This window comes from Xiphophorus hellerii, chromosome 16, assembly GCF_003331165.1.
Source record: "Xiphophorus hellerii strain 12219 chromosome 16, Xiphophorus_hellerii-4.1, whole genome shotgun sequence".
NCBI classification, from domain to species: Eukaryota; Metazoa; Chordata; class Actinopteri; order Cyprinodontiformes; family Poeciliidae; genus Xiphophorus; species Xiphophorus hellerii.
In genome coordinates, this window is record NC_045687.1 from 25,859,554 (window position 1) to 25,882,008 (window position 22,455).

The following is a 22,455-nucleotide window of genomic DNA, read 5'->3' on the forward strand; positions in this document are numbered from 1 at the left end:
AAACAGAAATAGGCAGAAGTATAAATAGCACAGGATAACTCAAAGTGCCCTGCACTGCTGCATCATTACCTAAACTGCTTTGTTGTGCTTCTATTATCCAGAGCTGTCATAGCTTACTCAAGATGTGTGCTCCCACCATAAGTTGTGATCTGAAACAAATTTGATGGTAAAACAGATGTGACTGAACAACTGTTTTACATGTAGGCCTTACATGTGAAGTCTCAAACACATCAGCCAAAGGTGTGTGTGTACGTGTGTGTGCTGCTGAGGCTCAGTGGATGACTCATCTCTGCGTTTCTATTAGCGACGCATCAACCCCTAGAGCCACAATGCTGTCTGTGTGTGTGCATACTATAGGGGTAACCATGACAACCAAATTACACTGAACTAATCACTTACATGTCAAAATTAGGAATTATCAGTGGCAGACCGTGCATTTGGTACCTGGGCCTTCAATTTAATGCACCACTATAACCTTACAAGTATGCAAGTCACAAATACTACAGTAAACAAAAAAAATATAACAAGGTCTGGTATTACAAAGGTTTGTTCAGCTCTGGCAACATTACATGTAATGAACATGTTTTGCCCAGCCCAAAGACCTATCATATAGCTTGTTCAAGTAAGCGTGACAGTGGACCTTTAAGAAAAAGACAGTCTGAAAAATGGATGTTAAATTTTTTTCTGAGATCAAATCAATTTCTCTATTTCTAGCCATTGTATTTCAAAAAATAAAAATAAATTCACACATATTACTATGAGCATCGCAGGTTGCTGACAAGTGGCGCTTTGTTAGCTAAACTTTGGGGTTAATGATTCGCTCTGAAACCTTCTATCAGATCTCTTAGGCCTTCAAGCAAGAGTTGGGTGGAGAATCTGAAAGCTAATTGGTTAAAATAACCATTCCCCTGCTCTATCGTTTAGTTAGCGTAGGTACTAAACGATATCTAAAGGCCCGGGGGAGATTAAGGTGCAGATCACTCATGCTGCAGTAGTATGACTGCTGCTCTCTGTGCAGCTCTGACAGTTGTGTTCTGGCTACCCTGGTATAAAAGAAATGGGGCGAGGCATTCAACTAGCTCGTCAAACCTGCTAATAGGTTTGACCACTTCAATTTAAAAGTTGTGCTTTAAATTGAAGGCCCTAGTTGAATGGGGCGAGGCATTCAAACCTTAACATCAAACCTGCTAATATATATTCGGACTGTGGGAAATTAAGGAATTTGTCCTGAGAAATGTGGGCAATCAATACACTTGACTATGAATTGTCTGCAGGCAGAGTTTGCAGAATCTGCACAGTTAACAGAATACACACAGTATGCCTGAGTATATAGATCACTGTGCAGTGAAATTAGAAAATGAGCACAACAGCTCAAGAGGAAATTGGGGATAAAACAGGAATGGTCACATCACTGGTTTGGAATCATTTTGGATAAACAAAAAAACTAATAAAATAAGACATCTTAAAATTCTCACTACATTTGATTAGTAGATACAGAATGAACAAGATATTTCTGTATGTAGCCTGCTAAAAAGTAAACCCAGGTTTAGGTGATTTCACATTAATTATAATAGGTGTGACAACAACAAAAAACTAAATGATGAAAATGAACAGTGAGATGTTTCTCTAAATGTGCATACTTATATGATAACCAGGTTGTTTCACAATTTCCCCCATTTAACACTACAGCTGGAAAAAGTTTCAATAAGATTCAACATGGTGTTATTTCTTAACCACTTGAAAGATACTTACTGGATTCGTGGGATGAATTCATGAAGGCTGAGCCTGGACTTCCGCCCTGCATAAGCTTCTGTTAAAGTGGGTCTTCTGAATCATCCATGAGTTGGACAGCAAAAGGACAAACAGGTAGATTAAAAGGCCTCAATGTGGAGTTTACCTGTGAAATATGCACAAAAACATGTTGAATCATTTTGCAGCACTTACTGAGTCTTGCATTTAAGCAGCAGGCACCTAATCAGCGTTATAATAACTGTTCAAATCTTTGTAAGCTCTAACAACATTAAGATCAGCAAATGTGTAGATTAGCCTGTTCCTTCAAGCTGCTACAACAGAGGGCAGATAACAGGAAGCTGAACACAAGTTTACAGTACAACAAAAGGTCTGTTAAATCTTCTTATGAAATCAATATGCATCAGTCATGGAAAGTGCTGAACAAGGAAATATGTCCACTAAGGTAAGATTCTACCTTTCTATCCAGAATACAAACACTACTGTTAGTAGCAAAGCTAAACATGCTAACTGCTATTATAGGATGCAAAAGACAGATTTTTGTTATGCTTCCTCTACTATCATTTTTACAGTTTTTATTTTTATCTTTAAAATTTTACTAAAATTGTCAGACTGCCCCAGGACAGCTGTGGCCAGTACTAGCCAGTAGCTTGTCACCAGCAGTAATAAGCCAGTGAATGACTGAATGTAGCTTAAAGCGCTTTGGGATTCTCTGGACTTGATATAGTGCTATGCAAGCACCATTTAAAATCCCTCTTAACTCCAGAGCTGTAAAACATCAAATGTTATGCAGATAGTGTAACATAACTTCTGGCCCTATAGACTCCTGTATAGTTGCAATAAATGACACAATGATTAACGGTAAATCAGGACTTTTAAATAATTTTTTTGATGATGTTGTTTATTCAATAGTGACTTAGAGCAAAAAAGCATCTGATCTTGTGATATGGCACCCCTCTACCTCTTCAGTTAAGCAAAAACAAGTTAGTGAGCAATAATCTTCCATAATTCAATGAAGTTTCATTTTTTATATAAAGATAATTTTGTAGATTTTCAGGAATGCAGATAAGTTTTATTTAGCTATACACTCACTGGCCACTTTATTAGGTACACCTGTCCAACTGCTCATTAACGCAAATGTCAAATCAGCCAACATGGCAGCAACTTAATGCATTTTGGCATGTAGACATGGCAGAAAGGTGATTTAAGTGTCTTTGAACATGGTATGGTTGCAGGTGCCAAACGGGCTGGTCTGAGTATTTCAGAAACTGCTGATCTACTGGGATTTTCAAGCACAACCATCGCTAGGGTTTACAGAGATTGGTCTGAAAAAGAGAAAATATTCAGTGAGCAGCAGTTCTGTGGACACAAGTGCCTTGTCAATGCCTGAGGTTAGAGGAGAATGGCCAGACTAGTTCAATCTGATAGAACGGCAACAGGAACTCAAATAACCACTCGTTACTATCGAGGTATGCAGAAGAGCATCTCTGAACGCACAACACATCGAACCTTGAGGCGGATGGGCTACAGTAGCAGAAGACTACACCAGGTGCCACTCCTGTCAGCTAAGAACAGAAAACTGAGGCTACAACTTGCACAGGCTCACCAAAATTGAACACTAGAAGATTGGAAAAACGTTGCCTGGTCTGATGAATCTCAATTTCTGCTGTGACATTCGGATGGCAGGATCTGAATTTAACATCAACAATATGAAAGCATGGATCCATCCTGCCTTGTATCAATGGTTCAGGCTGCTGGTGGTGGTGCAATGGTGTGGGGGATATTTTCCTGGCACACTTTGGGCCCATAGGTACCAATTGAGCATCGTATCAACACCACAGTATACCATAAACGAGCCAAACTTACTGCTGGAAATGCGGACCAGACTCTAGCACCGGTCATACAGAGACCTAACAGTCCGTATCAAAGGGCCCGGTACGCCATACTCCCGGAGAACCCCCCACAGGGTTCCCCAAGGTACACGGTCGAACTCTTTCTCCAAGTCCACAAAACACATATAGATTGGTGAACTCCTATACACCCTCCAGGACCCTGCTGAGGGTGTAGAGCTGGTCCAATGTTTCACAATCAGGACAAAAACCAAACTGCTCTTCCTGAATCCGAGGTTCAACTATTCGACAGACCCTTCTCTCCAGGGCCCCTGAATAGACCTTGCCAAGGGAAGCTTAAGAGTGTGGCCCCTCTGTAGTCCCCCTTTTTCAATACGGGTCCACCACCCCAGTCTGCCAATCCAGGGGGACTGCACCTGATGTCCATGCAATATTGCAGAGTCGCATCAACCAACACAACCCTACAACATCCAGAGCGTTAAGGCCACCCCAGGCGCCTTGCCACTGAGGAACTCTTTGACAACCTCGGCGACATCATCGTGAATGATGGAGAGCCCGACCTAGAGTCCCCAGGCTCCACTTCCTCAATAGAAGGCATGTTGGTGGGATTGAGGAGGTCTTCGAAGTATTCTGCCCATCGGTCCACAACATCCTGAGTTGAGGTCAGCAGCACATCATCACCACTATAAACAGTGTTGGTGCTGTACTGCTTTCCCCTCCTGAGATGCCGGATAGTGGACCAGAATCACCTCAAAGCCGTGGAAGTCTTTCTCCATGGCCTCTCCAAACTCCTCCCATGCCCGAATTTTTGCCTCAGCAACCACCCGAGCTGCATACTGCCTGTACTGCCAGTACCCATCAGCTGCTTCCAGAGACCCACAGACCAAAAAAGCCCAATAACATTCCTTCTTCAGCCCACCTCAATGCAGAGCCATGCATTGAGGTGAGACAGACTATTTCTCGCCAGAACCTCTCAACCTCATACACCAGCTCAAGCTCCTTCCCCACCAGAGAGGTAACATTCCATGTCCCAAGAGCCAGCTTCTACAACCAAGGATTGCCAAGGTTCCCACACTCAGCCACCACCCATCCCACACTGCACCCGACCCCTTTGACCTCTCCCACAGGTGGTGAGCCCATGGGAAGGGGGACCCACGTCTCCTCTTCGGGCTGTGCTGTGTATAAGCTCATCCACCAGGCCCTCACCAACGTGCCCTACCTCCAGGCCTGGCTCCAGATTTGGGCCCCAATGACCCATGTCTGAGCAAGGAATCATTATTCCCAATGATTTTGCTCATCATAAGGAGTCTTTGGGCTGCACTTTGTCTGGTTCCTCACCTAGTACCAGTCATGGGTGCCTTGGGTGACCCTACAAGGGTCATAAAGCCCCAGAAGCACAAACAACTCCTAGGATCACTGCTCCTAGGATCACTGTGACACTCAAACCCCTCTACCATGATGGAAGCCCCTTATGGTTAGATATGTTGTTTTTACATGCATCTACAATCTAATAATGCAAATCTAGTTTCAAATGTTGCAAGTTAACATGTTTTCCTAGTTATTACATACTGCAAAACAAACTAAAATTCAATTCAGTTAATTTATATAGCACCAATTTATAACAATGTCATCTCACAGCACTTTACAAAAAAATTATTTCAATTCAATCATAAATACATTCCAATTGATTCTAGTTACCAAACAGAATGCTCTATTGGTTATTCAAAGTAGTTTAAAAAGTTTCTGTCTAAATAAACCCAGCAGTTTGCATTGAGTCACTGACTTTCACTCTAGGATGAGCAGGTAGCGACAACAGTCTACTGAAAAAATAGTTTTCCTAGTTATTACATACTACAAATCAAGTAATCCATGACACACATACAGTGCCTACTGCAATAAATATGAATTACAACAAAAATCTATTTTTAAGCAGGAGTTATGGTTAGATATGTTGTTTTTACATGCATCTACAACCTAATAATGCCAGTCTAGTTTTAAATGTTGGAGATAAATTGCAATTAACTATTTTAATACAAATCATTCTTGATTTCACACTCAGCAGCGTATCTTAGTAAATATACAAAGAAAGTGGACTGATTTGTATATAAATGTTTGATATGTATACAAACAAATTTAACTTGGTAGATTTCAGCACTGATCCCTGAACATAACTTTTTTGTGATTTGTGTTTGGTTTATTGCAAGATTCTAAATTGAAAAACAAGATGTACCCTGAAGCTTACTGGAGATCCCCCTGGTCCTCTGTCTCCATCTACTGCTAAAGTAATGATATGGTGAAGAGGAAGGATACATGGAAAATTGACAAACATTGACATCCTGAAAATAAATGTACACCCTCCTTGAGTATATTAAAACACACACAGATAGCCTAGGTGCATCAGTGCAATGTAAGGCTCTCAGACTAAACTCTGGTCAGAACTGCTTAATGCTCCTATCTCCCTAAGGTTTTTCTATCTGGATCATCATGTCACCTTGATCCAGTATTTGCAGACATCTTACTGCAGTTAACTTACTTACTCTGACTTGGTGCACACATTAACAGTCTCCTGCTCTGCATACTAACTGTGTTGCCTTTATGGCATTAAACTGTCTTTTTAACATTTTGCTCATTAAATAGGGTTACATTTTTAGTCTACATTTATTTTCCATAATGTATTTTTGACAAACTGCAAATAGAATTGTTGACATTATTGACAACAAAATTTGAGATTTCAAACATATAAAACAGTCCACATTTTATATTTTGTCAATCATGAACAGTCCAAGAAAAAAACTGTAACAATGGGCAAAGTGACAGCCATTTACCCTTTTCACACAAGTTTATATAATGCAGGGTCTGCAGCCTGGCTCTTTGGACTGTGAAGGCTGCAGACCCCTGATCAAACTTTCAGTTATATAAAGATAATGATCAGTAACTCAACAAATAAATTGTTTTTTACATTCTAATTCCAATTAGCAGAAATTCTGAATGTATCTCATAGCACTGATTTACAGATGGTCACATTCACCTAAACAAAGGTTAATACTAACAACTGTTTGTTTTGGGGCTTTATCAGAGTTTCTTCAATTGTTGCAGCAATTTTTATATAACATACGGGGCACTTGAGAAAGATTTACCAAGATGGGATATGTTATCTGTATATTACATAAAACCAAAATTCCAGGACAAAGGACAAATAGTGAGTCTTTTTAAAAGATGTAAAACTCTCAAGGGTTAAGGCCAATCTAATGTGCATTGACAGGCTGTCCCAGAGTCTAGAAAACTCAAAAGCTCTGTCACATTTCAGTCTTCAATTTAGTATTTTGGGACTTCGACCAGTAGCTAGTAACCAGACCTGAGCATTCTGGCTGGATTATACTAATTCAACAATTTGGACACATACTCTGGCATTTAAAAACAGACATTTAAAAACTGACAACGTTTTAAAATCAGTCCTATAGTACCAGAAGCTAGTATTGGTGATATGTGATAATGTTCTCACTTACAGATGAGATGCTGGGTTGCTGCTTTCTGAACTAGTTGCAGAGAATTAATTATTTTTTATTTTTGTCAATCCCATAGTAAAGTGAATTACAATAAACCAGATGTGATTATATAGGGGCATAAATCACTCTCTCCAGATCCTTGAGAAGGAGGTAACCTTTGACCTTGGCAATAAGTCTGAGTCAGTAAAAGCTTGACTTTTACCGACTTTTACCAGGTAAAGCTTACCTGCTTATTCAGCGTAATATCGCTGTCAAATATCACGCCAATGTTCTTGACAGATAAGTGGATAAAAGTGGATTACAGACCTAGGAGACCAGAGTCTCCTAGGACCAGAGTCTCTGATCATATTTATGATCACTCATACTTATGAGTGATCATAAATATGACTGTACCTGAACACAATTATGTGCTTTGTTATCATTTATATGTTAAGAATTACAAGTCATCTAGGTTTGAATCTCACTCAAGCAGTCCAGCAACTATACTATGGTTATTAACAATCACCCTCAGTGGTAGTGTCATAAAAACAGCACTGGATCCAAGATGGAACGTTGGAGCACTTCAAAAGAAACAGGAATTGTAGCTAAGGAGAAATCACCTAAGTGGTTTAGTAAGATTCAGTCCATCAAAGAGCTGTGCCTGTTATCCCTACTCTCAAGCTACCTTCATGATTTATTCTGTATCTTTAAGTACAATAACTTACAATAATGTTGACTAAGTATGTTCCACTGTGTCAGAAGGGACAAATTATTTATTTTAGAACACATTCAAATCCCTGGTCACTGTATACTGTGTTTTATGTTGCAATAGTTCTGAGTATAATCTGCTGCCAAACTGCTCCATTAGCCTAATGACCTAATGACATGACACCCAAGCTCATGTTAGGAAGAAACACTGCAGCATCTTTTTTTCTCCTACCGCTGCTAAAGTACCCAGAACTGGGAATTGGTCCTCTTTCTACTTCTCTACCACCTCCTCCTCTTCACACCAGCATTTCCCAAAATACCTGGCCCCTCCCATTCTGCAGAAGAGCAGGAAGTGCTGCCTGGCAACTGGGGGTCTGGCTGCCATGGTAACAGTTCACCTGAACACCTCCTCCCTAAACAAATAGCAAGTGTGAGCAATAGAGACCGGGAGGGAGCAGAGGATTTAGAGGTAATTTCCCTGCTGGTCCTCCTGTTTTTGGATAGTCACAAATCTAATGTAACGTCAGCCCCTCTGTGCATATCCATCTTAAGATGCCAACAAAATACGTAACATACACGTAGGCCTACTGTTCTCCAAACACACACACATATACACACGCCCACACACCCGCACACACGCCCACACACACACACTGCTGTTCTAGCTGTTCTTACATAAGTAATCTCAGAATTCATTTTACTCATTGGCCACACAGTTAAATTACTATTTTATAAGTAATGAAAACCCAGAATTTAGACTCAGAAATTAGACATTTTTTAATACAAAAATGTATGTTATCGTCATGTTATTGCTTAGACCAGGGGTGCCCAAAGTCGGTCTTCGGGGACTGGCATCCTGCATGTTTTAGTTCTCTTCCTGGTGGTACCAACAACCTTTACAGCATGTCAATGTTCTTCTTAGGCCTTGTAATGAGCCATTATTGGATCCAGGTGCGTTAAACCAGGGAGAAAACTAAAACATGCAGGATGCCGGCCCTCGAGGACCAATTTTGGGCACCCCTGGCTTAGACAATCATGTGGAAGTCTGACAGTCGGCTACACTGTAACAAATGGCTGTAAAAACTACATCATGAAAATACAGTAAGGTGGCTGGATGTTGAAAATAAAGCTCCTTACTGTGATCTGAAATGCGAATAGAAAGTATATAGGATGTGATTGGACTACTGGAAAATTTACAGCTGTACTATAAATTTTATATGTACAGTTGCATTGTGGAATGCTTACCGGCTGGAGGCGTTCAAGGGCTAGAGGGCCCGTGAATGGCTAGAGGGCCGTTCACGGGTCATTGTTTACCTGGTGAAAGAATGACTTTCACTGGGTAAGTACTTTTTAAAAAACATCGTATTGCAGTTTTGTGTTTGTTTGAGGATGACCATATTTTTTATGTGGTTATATTGAGCTACTCTCGCTTCCATAACGTTGTTGTATAAAGCTAATTTCGGTTATTTCTCAGCTAATATTATGTGCAACACAGGTGCTTTTTAGCTCAGTTTTGATCATATTTTTCACCCAGAAAATGCAGATGGCTATATTCTGGTCTTTCTTATTTATATAATGTATAGTGCTTTTTGTCACCAACTGTGTGTGTAACGCGTTTCGTGTGCTGAGGAGCAAACATAATCCACATTTTGACTGATCTGAATCCCACATCAAGTTCTGGTTCACCTACTGACTGTCTGTTTGCCGTTCCTCCAAGCCAGTTCCCAGCTGCCCAAAAGAAGCATGTCCTTGATGAATACCTGGATTTCAAACAAGTGCTCAGTACATCCAAAGTTCTCTCTCTGCTTCCCCATCGATTGTATGACTGTGCCATAGATCTTCTCCATGGTGTCCTGTTGCCATCCAGTCGTCTCTTAAATCTGTCCTATCCAGAATGTGAGACCATGAAAAAGTACATCCATTAATCTATGAATATAGGTAATATCTACTACTTATCTTCACTTCTGAGAGCAGGCTTCCTTTTGTTGGTAAAAATTGGGTTCCTTGAGCCCTGTGTTGATCACAGGGGGCTCAACCAGGTAACAATCAAAAATAAACCCCCTTTACTTCATCTTCTCTGCTTTTGAACCGGTCCATGAAGCCACCATCTTCTCCAAGCTCGATCTACACAACGTCAACCATTTAGTCCACATATGCCAGGAAGTTGAGTGGAAGACTGCCTTTCGGACCCCACTGTGTGAAATGCACCTGTAGTTTTTCAAAATCTCATCAACGATGTCCTCTGTGACTTTCTCTATCAGGAAATACCATATGAAACACACCCACCTCATCCTTTAATGCCACTTGGAAAAAAAATGATCTGAAAGCAGAAAAATGTGAGTTCCACAAACCATCCGTTATCTTTTTGGGCTAAATGTTTGAGGGCAAACACGTATGCACAAACCAAAGCTTTTCAGGGATGACTGGATTGGCACATTTCCATAAACAATTGCAATGCTTTCTAGGATTTGCTAAGTTCTACCACCGTTTCATTAGGAACTACAGCCAAACAGCAGCACCCCTTACATCTCTCACTTCAGCAGCAGAGAACCATAGGCTGCCCCCTCCCCACTATGGAACAGATTTACACTTCCAGGCTCCACAAGAAAGTTTTGGACATTTTAAATGACTCTTCACACCCTGGCCATGGTCTCTTCCAGCTGCTGCCATCAGGCAAGAGATACAGAGCAATAAAAACCAGGACAAATCGCCTAAAAAACAGTTTTTACCCGATGGCAATCATGGCACTAAATTCAAAGGCATAAGAACTTCTGCTCTTGACACCACTTTGTTATAAATGTAAATTCTGTTGCGACACCTCCAGGCACTGCAACCATCTTCTGATGTCTATTTATTTCTCATTTTGTACTATTCATTTCTTTATCTTTGTATATTACGTATATACACATAACCTGCATCTTAACTCGAGTCGAGCAAATCTCAATCTCGTTGTAATCTGTTGATGACAATGACAAATAAATCTTATCTTATCTTATCTTCAGCCAAGATCACCTTCATCTGGACCCTGGATGCCGACAAAGTCTTCCTTGAAGTCATCAGAAGAGATTCTCCGAAGCGCCAGTCCTTGTTCAGCCTGACCCCCACCTTTAGTTTATTTTTGAGGTGGATGATTCTGACTTGGGGGTTGAAGCTGTGCTGTCACAAAGATTTCCTGTTGATAACTAATTATACTGAACAAAAATATAAACATCCCATGTTAAATATTGTTGCCATGTGGAGTTAACAACTGTAAATGAGCATTTGCTGACATTTTATTGTACAAATATAATATTTCTCTTAATTTGTGTATAATTTTTAATCCAACTTGCTGTTACTGAGCATTACTCAGTGAGTTGTTTTTTTACTCAGTGCATGGGTGGGGCATGTCCAGTGGGTGATCAGACAAAATGAACAACAGCTGGACAATCCTTGGACTGGGGACAATAAATGGCCACCCCTAAATGTCAAATTTTGTCACAAGTCATAATGCCTCAGATGTTGCAAGTTATGCAGGAGCGTGACATTGGCAAGTTGAATGCAGAGATGTCCACCAGAGCAGTAGCTGCACAGCTCAATGTCCATTATTGGACTAACGGCCATTTAAGAGTTCGTTTTCAACAGACTGGCACGACTGTAAGTTGTTCAGTGTACATCCTTGTTCTTTTTTCTCTCACTGTCTTTCTCTCACAGAAAGCAAATACAATGTAGGTGATTGTTAACTTCTATGTTAACTCCGAGGATAAAGCCCTGGCTCTCGTCCTTTCACCCATCTGTTCTGTTGGAGTTTTCACATAGGAAATCAAAGGCATCATCACTGAAGCTCAATTGAATGATCCTGGTACTGGCCTCCCTAACAAGATCTACTTTCCCTCCTGAATCTGTGCCTGACTCATTCATCGGGTTCACTCAGTAAAATTCTCCTTCCACCCTGAAATCAGCCAAACCGTCGCCCTCATCAACTGGAACTTCTGGTGGTCATCCATCCATAAAGACAAAGAATATGTCCCTTGCTTGTCATGTCTGCGACTGCAATAAAACCGGCAATCAATCATTTTCTGGACTCCTTCAACCTCTCCCCATTCCCAAACAACCTTGGTCTCATATTACCATTTTGACTTTGTTACTGGATTACCACCATCCAAAGGTATGATCACCAGTCTTACCAACATTGATCGTTTTTCCAAAGCCTGGCAAATATTGCCCCTCAGAAAATCTTCCACTTCCTTCCAAACTGCTCAACTACTGGTCAAACATGTTTCATCTCCACAGCATTCTCCATACTGTCCTATCATGACCACCAGTTCATCTCTCAAGTCTGGAAACAGCTCTGCAAAGCCTTCAACACCAAGGACAGTCTTACTTCCAGTTTCCATCCACAATTCAATGGTCAAACTGAACACATGAACCAAGAACTAGAATCCACCTCACGTTGCTTCACCGCCACAAGTCCTTATGACTGGGTTGATGGTGCTCATAACCTTACCAGCCACTGGTTTTCCCAGTTTGAAGTCTCCCTAGGTTACCAGTCTCCTCTGTTCTCTTCTGACAAGCAAGAAATTTTAGTCACTTCTGTGCTCCGCCTGGTGGCGATTGCTGATTGGGTTGTTGTAAGGAATTTGGTTTGTGATGTCCTTGTGTGGTGTTAGGTTTATCAGAAACCACTCGAGGGTGTCATGGAGCACCTAGGCTCATTTAATGTCCAGCAGGTGTGCTCCGGCACATGCATCCCATCAAGATTATCAGCAGGCGGGATAAGAAGAGCTGGCTCCCAGACCTTCGACACCTGAGTGTTAGCCCTATGTGGTTTCTATGCTCACCTGGGTGAAGTGCCTAAGCTCTCCTGGATTCCCTCGCTCATACCTTCAAACAAACTTAGATTTTCCGTCCATCTGAATGTTGAATGAAATCGTGTGTGGGGTCTTGCTCCTGCTGTGGGCTGTACACACACACACTACACAATCACACCTGATATACCTATGATTTTTTATCGTCATGTGTGGTTTCTCAGATTTTGAAAATCGGCCAACAATTTCAAAATCTGGCTGTGTGAACCAGGCATAAACAGCATTCCACATTCTTAAGTGTCAACTAACAATCCGAATAGTATGCTACTCAACAAATAAAAAGCTAACCCCAAAATGCTGATATTTAAAGTTTGAAGGACAGGGACAGTGTTGCTGCCTTTTTTTTTTTATCCCAATCTCAAAGCATTTCAAAATTCTCTAGAATTATGCCAAGAAGAAACAAAAATTCTTCAAGCTGCAATGTTGTGCACGACAGTGCAGAAGAATTTTGAAGAATTTTTGTTTCTTCTTTTACTATGAGACAGTTGTTATGTTGTGTGAATGTGACAACAAGATGTTTTGCAAACAGGAGCAGCTGACTGACATATCAAAAGCTCAAATAATACCTGAACTTTGACTCTAATTTTCAGAGGAGTTAAAAAGGAGACTTCATGGATAGCTGGACCAAAGAAAAGAGAGAGGACAATACCCTTATGGTCATCAATCATAATGGGTAAGGAACATATCGCTCTGCTCAGTTTTTGACCCAGAAGCCCACACAGATTTAATTAGGAGTGGCAAAAGCACTGCTTTTGGTGAGTACCACAGTGGTGGACTCTAGTTATTCTAGTACATAGATGATATGAGACATTTTATATTCTGGTAGGGTAAATTAAGTATTTTGTACTGAAAAATGCACTTCTTACACTGGCTTCAGAGCGAAGAAGGTTTTGGTTAAGATGCATAAATTGTGCCATCAAACTTCCTGCTCTACAAAACGCTTTAATCCAGTTGAAGGTTTCATGTGTACAGAATTGCATTGAAAATGATTCCCACCTGTCACAAAGATGTTGCAGTGATGATGCTACCATATTTTTAAGGATTCAAATATTGTGACAATTACAGTGGTCTTTGAAGATCTTTTTGTATTCACTAAATAGCCATCAATCATGAGCAACCTAGCAGCTAATTGTACCAAAAATCTAGCAAATCTGCAATAATGCAGATTTGTATTTATTACATATATATTACAAGGGTTTACGCCTTACTTAGTTCAATGACTAATCTTTCTCTAAAGCATTAATGTGCACAACTAGATGCTTTGGCTGGGACATACATTTCTTCGTCACATCATTTAATAAAGGTCAGTAGTCAAATTTTGTTAACCTTTGTTACCCGCTACTTGCGAAAACACAAGAAATGCTGTCAGTGCTGAGTACATCATACCAAATGCTAAGAAGACAGACAGTTAAACATCTGTTCATTATTATAGCAGATAATGGCCAATGAAAGAGTAAACTTTTGTTAATATCTCTTGTCATATGCCATTGTTCATTCCACTGGTATTATCTTTAAGTCTGACCTTTATTTATACGGATGATCCTACTGAGACAAGGGTTCATTCTGAAGTAATACCAGTAATAGGATTTAACAGGTACAAAAATGTGGGTTGATACCAATATTAACATTGCTGTTATGGCCGCTTTCTGATATTTAGTGAAATCATATATATTTATGACATCATAAAATGACCACACCATTGACATAGCTTCTCTGCTACAGTTAAAACACAACCCTAAAAGCTGCTGTATATAAGTTTTGAAAAAAACAAACTTTTTTTTTTTTTTTACGTATTTGTTGAAACATATATGTCGTGACAGTATGAGACACAGTCCTCCGCATCCTCCCGCACTGGGAGGATGCGGAGGACTGATGCCAACTGATGAGAAAAGCACCACTCATGGACAAAAACAGCTAATCAGAACCAGGAGAAGGGTCTTAGCACTTTCAATCAACCTCACGTACGCACTGCTCAATGTGCTGATGGTGGAGAAACAACTTACTGTTACGGGAAAACTGTTTATCCACCGTCATCAGTGGCCATGCTAACTAGTTTGAACATTCACGACAGAATCAGCAGAATCATATATTCTAATTCATCCTAGTTGTCACACAGTAGGAAGGGTAAAAGCGCACGTGGGATCAGTGTGAGCCCCACTGGGATGTGCCTGGGGTAAACTTGTGGGGTCTAAAGGATTGTGTCTTTCAAGATCAAAGGAGGGTAAAGCAGTCAGACAAGGAACAGAAAATGTAATCTGCAAAGTATGTGGAAGAGAGGAAACACAAGCAATTTGTTTTACCACCTTAAACGAAGTATGGACTTGAATACCAGAAATTCCAAGCGATACTGCTGACTATAAGTTCCAGTCACAACACTGGGAAGAAAAGGCAGTGTAGCTTTAACACAATAACTTATTAAAGTTATTGTATATTTTTCACTTATTTATTTAAGTTTGATTTAACCAGGTAGATATCATTGAGCTTAAGCTGCTGCCTGTCATTGCCAATGTTGTTTTTTTGCATTTAGAAATGCAAAATAAAAAAAGAAGGAAAGTGTATTTTCTGCAGGTAAAAACAACACTCTGTTCAAGTTCTCCTGGTCTTCAGACAAAGTACTGCGCAACTTGTGATGAAAAAAACAAACAAACCATTGAATGCTTCAGGTAAAAAGAGGTTCAGTTTGATATTTTGTTACTAATGATGGGAATAAAAGTTTAATGTACAGATAGATGTTGATGTGTAATATTTTTTTAAAATGTCATGTTTTATGTTTAGATACTATAAAAATTGGCATTTAATAATTATGAGGAAAAAAACCTGTGGACCGCTGGAGATAGTCACCAGCACATCTCACAACCCCACTAGGTATAAGCGTGTCTTAAATGGATGGAGGGAGGTTAGAAAGTTTGGTAGAACTTTGACAGGATGTGCATAAGACTGACATGACACTGTCATAAATATGACTTAACATTTGTCATGAACATGAAGGAGGCTTTATGAATGTTTATGACTGTTGTCATGAACTGCCAACTTTGTCTTATGTTTTTATATGACACTTTAATGCAAAGCTGGCGCTTTTAATGGACTTTCAATGCAACTTTTAGAGCAATTTTGCATTAAACGTGTCATTATTTACCGAATGACACTTCATGACATTCGGTAAATAATGACACCGAATGACACTTCATGACAACAGTCTTAGACATTCATAAAGACTCCTTCATGTTTATGACAGATGTTAAGTCATATTTATGACAGTCTCATGTCAGTCTTATGCACACCCCGTCAAATAAAGTGTTACCAAAGGTTTTTATCTAGGGACATGCTCTCTGGGGGGAGAGAAGAATTAGTATGTTTAAATCAAAAACAAAGATTGTTGGGGGGAAAAAACCCAAGAACTAGCATACCAAGAAATATGGAAAAGCCAATAAGAAATAACCAAGACTGAAATTAAATCAAACTAAAAGCCCAAACACCAGTGGACCATAACAAAAGGACAGTAAACATCTGTCCACAGGGCTAAATATGTTATTTTCAGCAGAGTTTCTCCACAAATATCGTGGCTTACCAAATATTACATCCAAACTGTCCTTTGCCATTCCAATAGTGCACACATCTGTATTCCAAATATGTTACAAATAACAGATATTTTATCTTGACCGTTCTTTGCCATTGCAACACAATGATAGTACGACGGCTAGAAAATGTGCTGCAGCAGTAGCTTAGGAGTCTTTTGCTCAATTGAAGCTAATTTAACTTTAGAATTGTTGTCCTTCAAGAAGGTAAAACAGGTCTTAAATCTTTTTGCAGTTGCTGATAGATTTTCTTTTAGAATTGTCCTCTATCCCTAACATGTTGCTGCTACTATTATGTTTCATTTTGGTGATGGAGTTTTTTAGGTTGATGTTCAGGATTTATACTGAGACTGATTTACACAGTGGTGGACTCCAGTTATTCAGTATCTGAATATTGTTGATAGCATCGAATTTTAAATAGCGGTATTAAAGTAAAACCATGTAGCATATGGTTCCATATCACATTATGTACTACGTTGTCTGGGTTTATTACTTGTCCCATTAAAATATATTCAATTTTGTGGTTTTAACATGACTAATGTGTACAGATTCATGGGGGGTAGAGATTTTTGTAAGGGACTTAATACAAAGTGCAGTCAATTAAATTAATTTGGAAATGTCCATTATTTATATATCAGAATTAGCTTTATTGGCCAAGACTGTGTGCACATAGAATTTGACTTCACTTTTACACACTCACAGCATACAGACATTAAGTAGAACTATATACTCTTTAGAGGAAATAAAAGACAGAAACAATATGCACATACTTGTACACATTACATAACTATTAAAATAATAAAGTTATTATTCTTTTTAAAGGCAGGTATTGCAAATTTGCTTCTTTGGTATCAAAGTAGTAGTGGACATAGGGCTGAGCAATATGGCTGAAAAATTATATAAGCGTTTGATATAAGTCGATATCAGCAATTATTAATTTGTTTGTTGTTTTAAATATCTGCAACACTGCCAAACTGGTGGCGTGACATTTTTTTGTTTTATGCACAATTTCCTCTCAAGCTGTTGCACTCTTTTTTCTACATTCACTCCAACCCATTCATTTTATTTTTAAGCAGTTATGAGGCACTGTGATGAAACACAAAATTGCTGTTGTTAAAGTGAATTGTTGCTAGTTTACCAATGAATGCAAAATAATTATATCATTATTACAACAAATAATAATAAAGTATTAACTATTTAATGAGTCAGCTGATGCCACCAACCTTGCTTAGCTGGCTGTGAGAGGTTGAGTGAAGAATGCCCTTCCTTGACCTACATCCCCCAGAATGCTGTGTGGTTCTGGATCGCAGTTTACTTAAATTAGAACATTCTATTGGACATGTTTTCTAGTTATATTGATCACGTGTCTATTGCAATATACATTATCAATTTATTGCCAGTCCTAAGTGGGACATGTATAATATATGTATAAACAATGGTTTCAGAAATTGGGACTTCCATCTTTAGAGTCAGTGAAACAACCTGGAAACAGGCTTTAAGTAAAGTATTAAAGCGTTTGTGCTTCTGTGTTAGATTCTTAGGCACCTCATTCATATATGCATGTGTAACCTACACTGTCTCCTTGAAGAAGTGATCTGGTAGCTGCACATCTTACTGATGCTAGTGACTGGAGACTGCGATCGATTACATGTTGGCTTATAATCAGCTCTAAGCCATCAAAAGAGTTAATTGCTCCCATCTGTTAGCTGCATGCTTGTACTGTAGATTCTGGTGGTTAACCTTTGGCTGTTAGTTGTTAGATGCATTATAGTTAGCTGGTGTCTCCACGGAAAGTTCCCAGAGCATGTTGCAACAGCAAACACCTGTGCTGTTACCTGGTTAAAAGCTGGCTAGTTACTAGATCTGCCAAGTAAAAGCTTCTGTCCTTTAGCTAGCTGTAGCATTTCTGTGCACGCCAACACATTTAGTCTGTAGTCGCAGCCTAAAATGTCATTGCTTCCAACAGTAGTCAGAACAAACATTTAACTAGCGAAGCATATAGTAGAACGGCCACACGCATTCACGCTCGCACTCCCTCTTGGAGACCGCACAGTACCGTGAGTTTTGGCGGAGCTCAGGTCGCTTCCTATCGGATGCGGTCACTGCCGAGGTTCGGTGCGCGTTCCCCCCGCCCCCTAACTCTCTCCGCCACCGCAGAATCCTGTGTTCCTTAAGGTGGCCACGGAAAGGTGTAACGCTAGTTGGCAGGATGCGTTTAACCTCCTACCATTTCACCTCCTCCATATTTACAGTCTTCGTTCCTTCTGCCTCGCGCTCTCTCTCCCACCAACAACAACATTATTGACGTCCTCCCCCTGCCACGTGACAAGTCTGCTGTGGTTAAAAATAGACTCGGTGCAAACCAATGGAGGAAGACAGACAAGGCAGAGATAGACAGACAGGCAGACAGACGGACAGACAGGCATACACCTACAGACAGAGGCGGATTTAGTCAGATAGTGGCCCGAATCAGAACAGAGGCACGTGACTGACCACCACCATAGTAATTCAATATTTTCAGCATTTTTGTTTCAGATCTACTCAATTCATTGTTGCTTATTGCTGGAAGCACAGCTCTGCATCTAAATTTTATTTTCTGAAGCTCTATTTCTGCTCTTGTCTCAAAGCATTGAGATCCACCCATCCATCCATTTTCTTACATCCTTGTCCCTAGTTGGGTCCAAAGGGGTGCTGGCGCCTATCTCCAGCGAGACAACATTGAGGTCCATTCAACTTTTTCACATTGACATTTTTTAAAACTGTTACTGTCATGATTGCAACAGTAACCTTCTCCCAGTGTTCCCAGTATTAACTGCTGAAATACAACACTCAGTCAGAAACAACCAATCAGAGCCAGGAGAAGGCTCTCAGTGCTGTAAATCAAGCTTGTGTATGTCCTGTTCATATTATCCACCTTGCTCTCAGCTACAGAGTCTTCTCAACAGTAGAACTTGTTATGAATGCTCAGGGTAGTTAACATGGCCACCGATGACAGCGGATAAAGTTTTCCTCTAATGATAAGCTGTTGCTAGTAGCACCGTGAGTAGAACATACCCAAGCCTGATTGGAAGAGCTCAGACTGGGTGTGCTGTGGTGGCGCAGGGGTTAAGCACAACCCATATATGGAGGCCTTAGTCCTTGACGTGGCCGTCGCAGGTTCGATTCCCGGCCTGGCAACCTTTGCCGCATGTCTTTCCCTTCTCTCACTTACCCACTTTCCTGTCAATTAACTATCAAATAAAGGCCAACAAAACCTCAAAAAAAAAGAAAGAGCTCAGACTGATTAGTTGCTTCTGACTGGGAGTGATGTATTTCTACAGATCGCAGTAGTATCTTTTGGAGGAGCTTGATTTTTTTTTTTTTTTTTTACAGATTCTTGTATCATACCACACTATGTCTCTATGTCATGACACAGTGACAGTTTCAATATATATGCGCTCTAAAATTTGACAATTTGACAACAAAGCACTTTGTATTGCCTTGTTGCTGAAAATGTGCTTTATAAATAAAATTATCTTTACCTTGAAAATCTAAGTAACTGTTAGTTTTACGTTTTGTTTACTTGACACATACTTTCTCAGTGTACTTGAGACCTTGTTGACTGAACTTAATGGTCTGAAGCTGATTTAACTTAGTTTAGTGAAGGGAGGAAGTGATGTCACAGGTTATGGACACAAAAGTCAAATATGTCAAATTAAATAAACTTATTGTAGAATATAAATTATATATATATATATATATATATATACAGAGAGAGAGAGAGAGCGAGAGAGAGAGACTCACCTGTCATCTACTGTATTTTAACCCTGTGGTTTGTACTATGTACAGACCACGCTCTTCTCACACGAAAGGAAAAGAGGCTTTGTGGATATCCTGCTAGAAACGGCCTTTTCTGCTTTCCTTGCCATCTTTTCTCAACTTGTATCGAGGATAGACTTGACTTTGGATGAAATTATATTTTTGTGCAGAATAAGCGGCGCATGGATTTCATTTATAAGTAAAGGTAAGACGGCAATATTTTATCTATTTATTTATTTATTGCTTAGTTAGTTTATTAATAAAATGTGCGTTTTGTGAGCTACAGTTTGCACGTGTAAAGAATGCAGAAAAGAAACATAACCCGCAAACTTCTCTGCGATAGCAGCGGAGCTTTAAACTACCACAGCGACCACTATTAATAATCACAAAACAAACATTAAGGCTAAAACCGTACTAGTGTAACAGACTGAATATTTTGTTCTGTGTGGGAAATATTTGAGTGTTTTTTGATGTTGAATCCTGAAACATAAAGTGGCGTTGTTGTCGGTTGCTCTGGCAACGAGCCTGAATGTAGCTTGGCCGATACAGAGAGCGATTTTTTCCTTTGCTGTGGAGCATAGCACTAAATTAATATTACCTACACTTCCAAGTTTCATTGAATAGTTATGCCATGGCAGCGCGGCTATGGATGACATGTAAAGGAATCGTCTTTTTGCCCTCCAGCCATTTCCGCATGCGCGAAATTTGGGTATATAAACAATGACATGCAGTGGGTCTATATTTGTAAATCTGATTATGATTAAGTCAGTGCCTCACCATCTAAGAACCTCACGTCACCGATTGAGTCCTACCATTCACAGCATAGAGACGTTCAAAATAATAGTATTGTTCGTTAACGTCACGTAATATTACACTCCGCATGGTCGAGTGAAATTAATGCTACATTAATGCTAGCAGATTTGGTTCATGCTTACATACATGCTATAGGAATGCTGCACAGTGGTGCAGTAACAATTATTGGTTGCCTTGCAGTAAGAAAGCTGTGAGTTTGAATGCCGGTGTTATGCCCAGAAATGCATGCCTGCCGAGAATTGCATCCCCTGTCGCGGGAGCGCGCATCTTTCTAAACTCTCGCATTTTAATGAGGAAACGGACTGAAATATGACCGAAGACGAAACTTTTAAAGATATTCGTAACAATATCACGTTTCTTAAACATGTCAGCCTTAAAACGGTGGGTTTTATATCGCAGATTAATTGAAATAAATACGGTTTTTACACATTTATTGAGACAAATGAGTCGAACGTTTTTCAGTCCGTGTCTGAAGAAAATGCTCTCCGCATTTGGTTTGAAATTTCCCGATTTTTCTTTTAACATCATATTAGCTTAAAGTATTACAAAACAGAGGCCCATTATGTAGAACATTTTATATCATGCTTAACTGTCTAGCATATTAATGTAGAGGGGATGCATTTTAATGACTGAGCCTGCCAATATTTGTATCCCCTGTCTATTGTTGATATGAAACGTATAGCAGTTGCACAGAGAATAAGTGTCATTACGTAGAAAAGGTGAAGTCCCTCTTAACTCTTCATTTCTTCAAGTTAGCAGAGGGATGCATTTTCTGGCATAGCAAATTATTACCTTGCCAATATATGTAGGCCTTATATATTTTCCACAAATATAATTCTACTGATACAAAATGTATACCAGCAGTTCATAAAACAAGTGTGATTGTATAGAAAAAGTAATTTCACTCTTGACTCTTTATTTCTCCATGTAAGCAGGGGATGCATGTACAGCAAAGCCTATTATTAGCCTGCCAAAATATGCATGGCCTCTCCATGTTCTTCAAATATTATCCTATCGATATAAAACCCATACCAGTAATTCATAGAACATCTCTGATTATGTAGAAAAGGTGAAATCCCTCTTTAATTCTTTATTTCTCCATGTTACCAGGGGAAGCATTTTTTTGGCAATATGGATGTCGAGCCTGCCAAAATATGCATGCCCTACCTATTTTCCTCAAATTTTATCCTATTGCTATGAAATTCATACCAGCAGTTCATACAACTACTCTGATTATGTAGAAAAAGCTATTTCACTCTAAACTCTTTATTTATCCAAGTTAGCAGGGGATGCATTTTTTGGCAATATGGATGTCGAGCCTGCCAAAATATGCATGCCCTATCTATTTTCCTCAAATATTATCTTATTGATTTAAGACTTATATCAGCAGTTCATAGAACAAGTGTGATTTTGTAGAAAAAGTTATTTCACTCTAAACTCTTTATTTATCCAAGTTAGCAGGGGATGCATTTTGTGGCAATATGGATGTCGAGCCTGCCAAAATATGCATGCCCTATCTATTTTCCTCAAATTTTATCCTATTGCTTTGAAATTCATACCAGCAGTTCATACAACTGCTCTGATTATGTAGAAAAAGTTATTTCACTCTAAACTCTTTATTTATCCAAGTTAG

The 22,455-nt window shown here is 39.5% G+C and overlaps 1 protein-coding gene across 4 annotated transcripts in view; it reads right to left on the reverse strand.

Moving 5' to 3' along the window:
• The window catches only part of hdac5 (histone deacetylase 5), a 66,496-nt gene extending 47,959 nt beyond the window's left edge, over positions 1 to 18,537 (reverse strand). The window contains exons 1-2 of one of the 4 annotated variants that reach the window (XM_032586722.1): positions 18,439 to 18,537; positions 1,753 to 1,897 (exon numbers count right to left, since the gene is read on the reverse strand). In XM_032586722.1, coding sequence (XP_032442613.1) covers positions 1,753 to 1,804 — 52 coding nt within the window. In that variant the 5' untranslated portion in view covers positions 1,805 to 1,897; positions 18,439 to 18,537. Of the gene's footprint in view, positions 1 to 1,752; positions 1,898 to 17,434; positions 17,600 to 18,267 lie in introns of those variants that run through there. The other 3 variants (XM_032586721.1, XM_032586723.1, XM_032586718.1) reach the window with 3 other exon arrangements.
• Between the last annotated feature and the right edge of the window lie 3,918 nt (positions 18,538 to 22,455).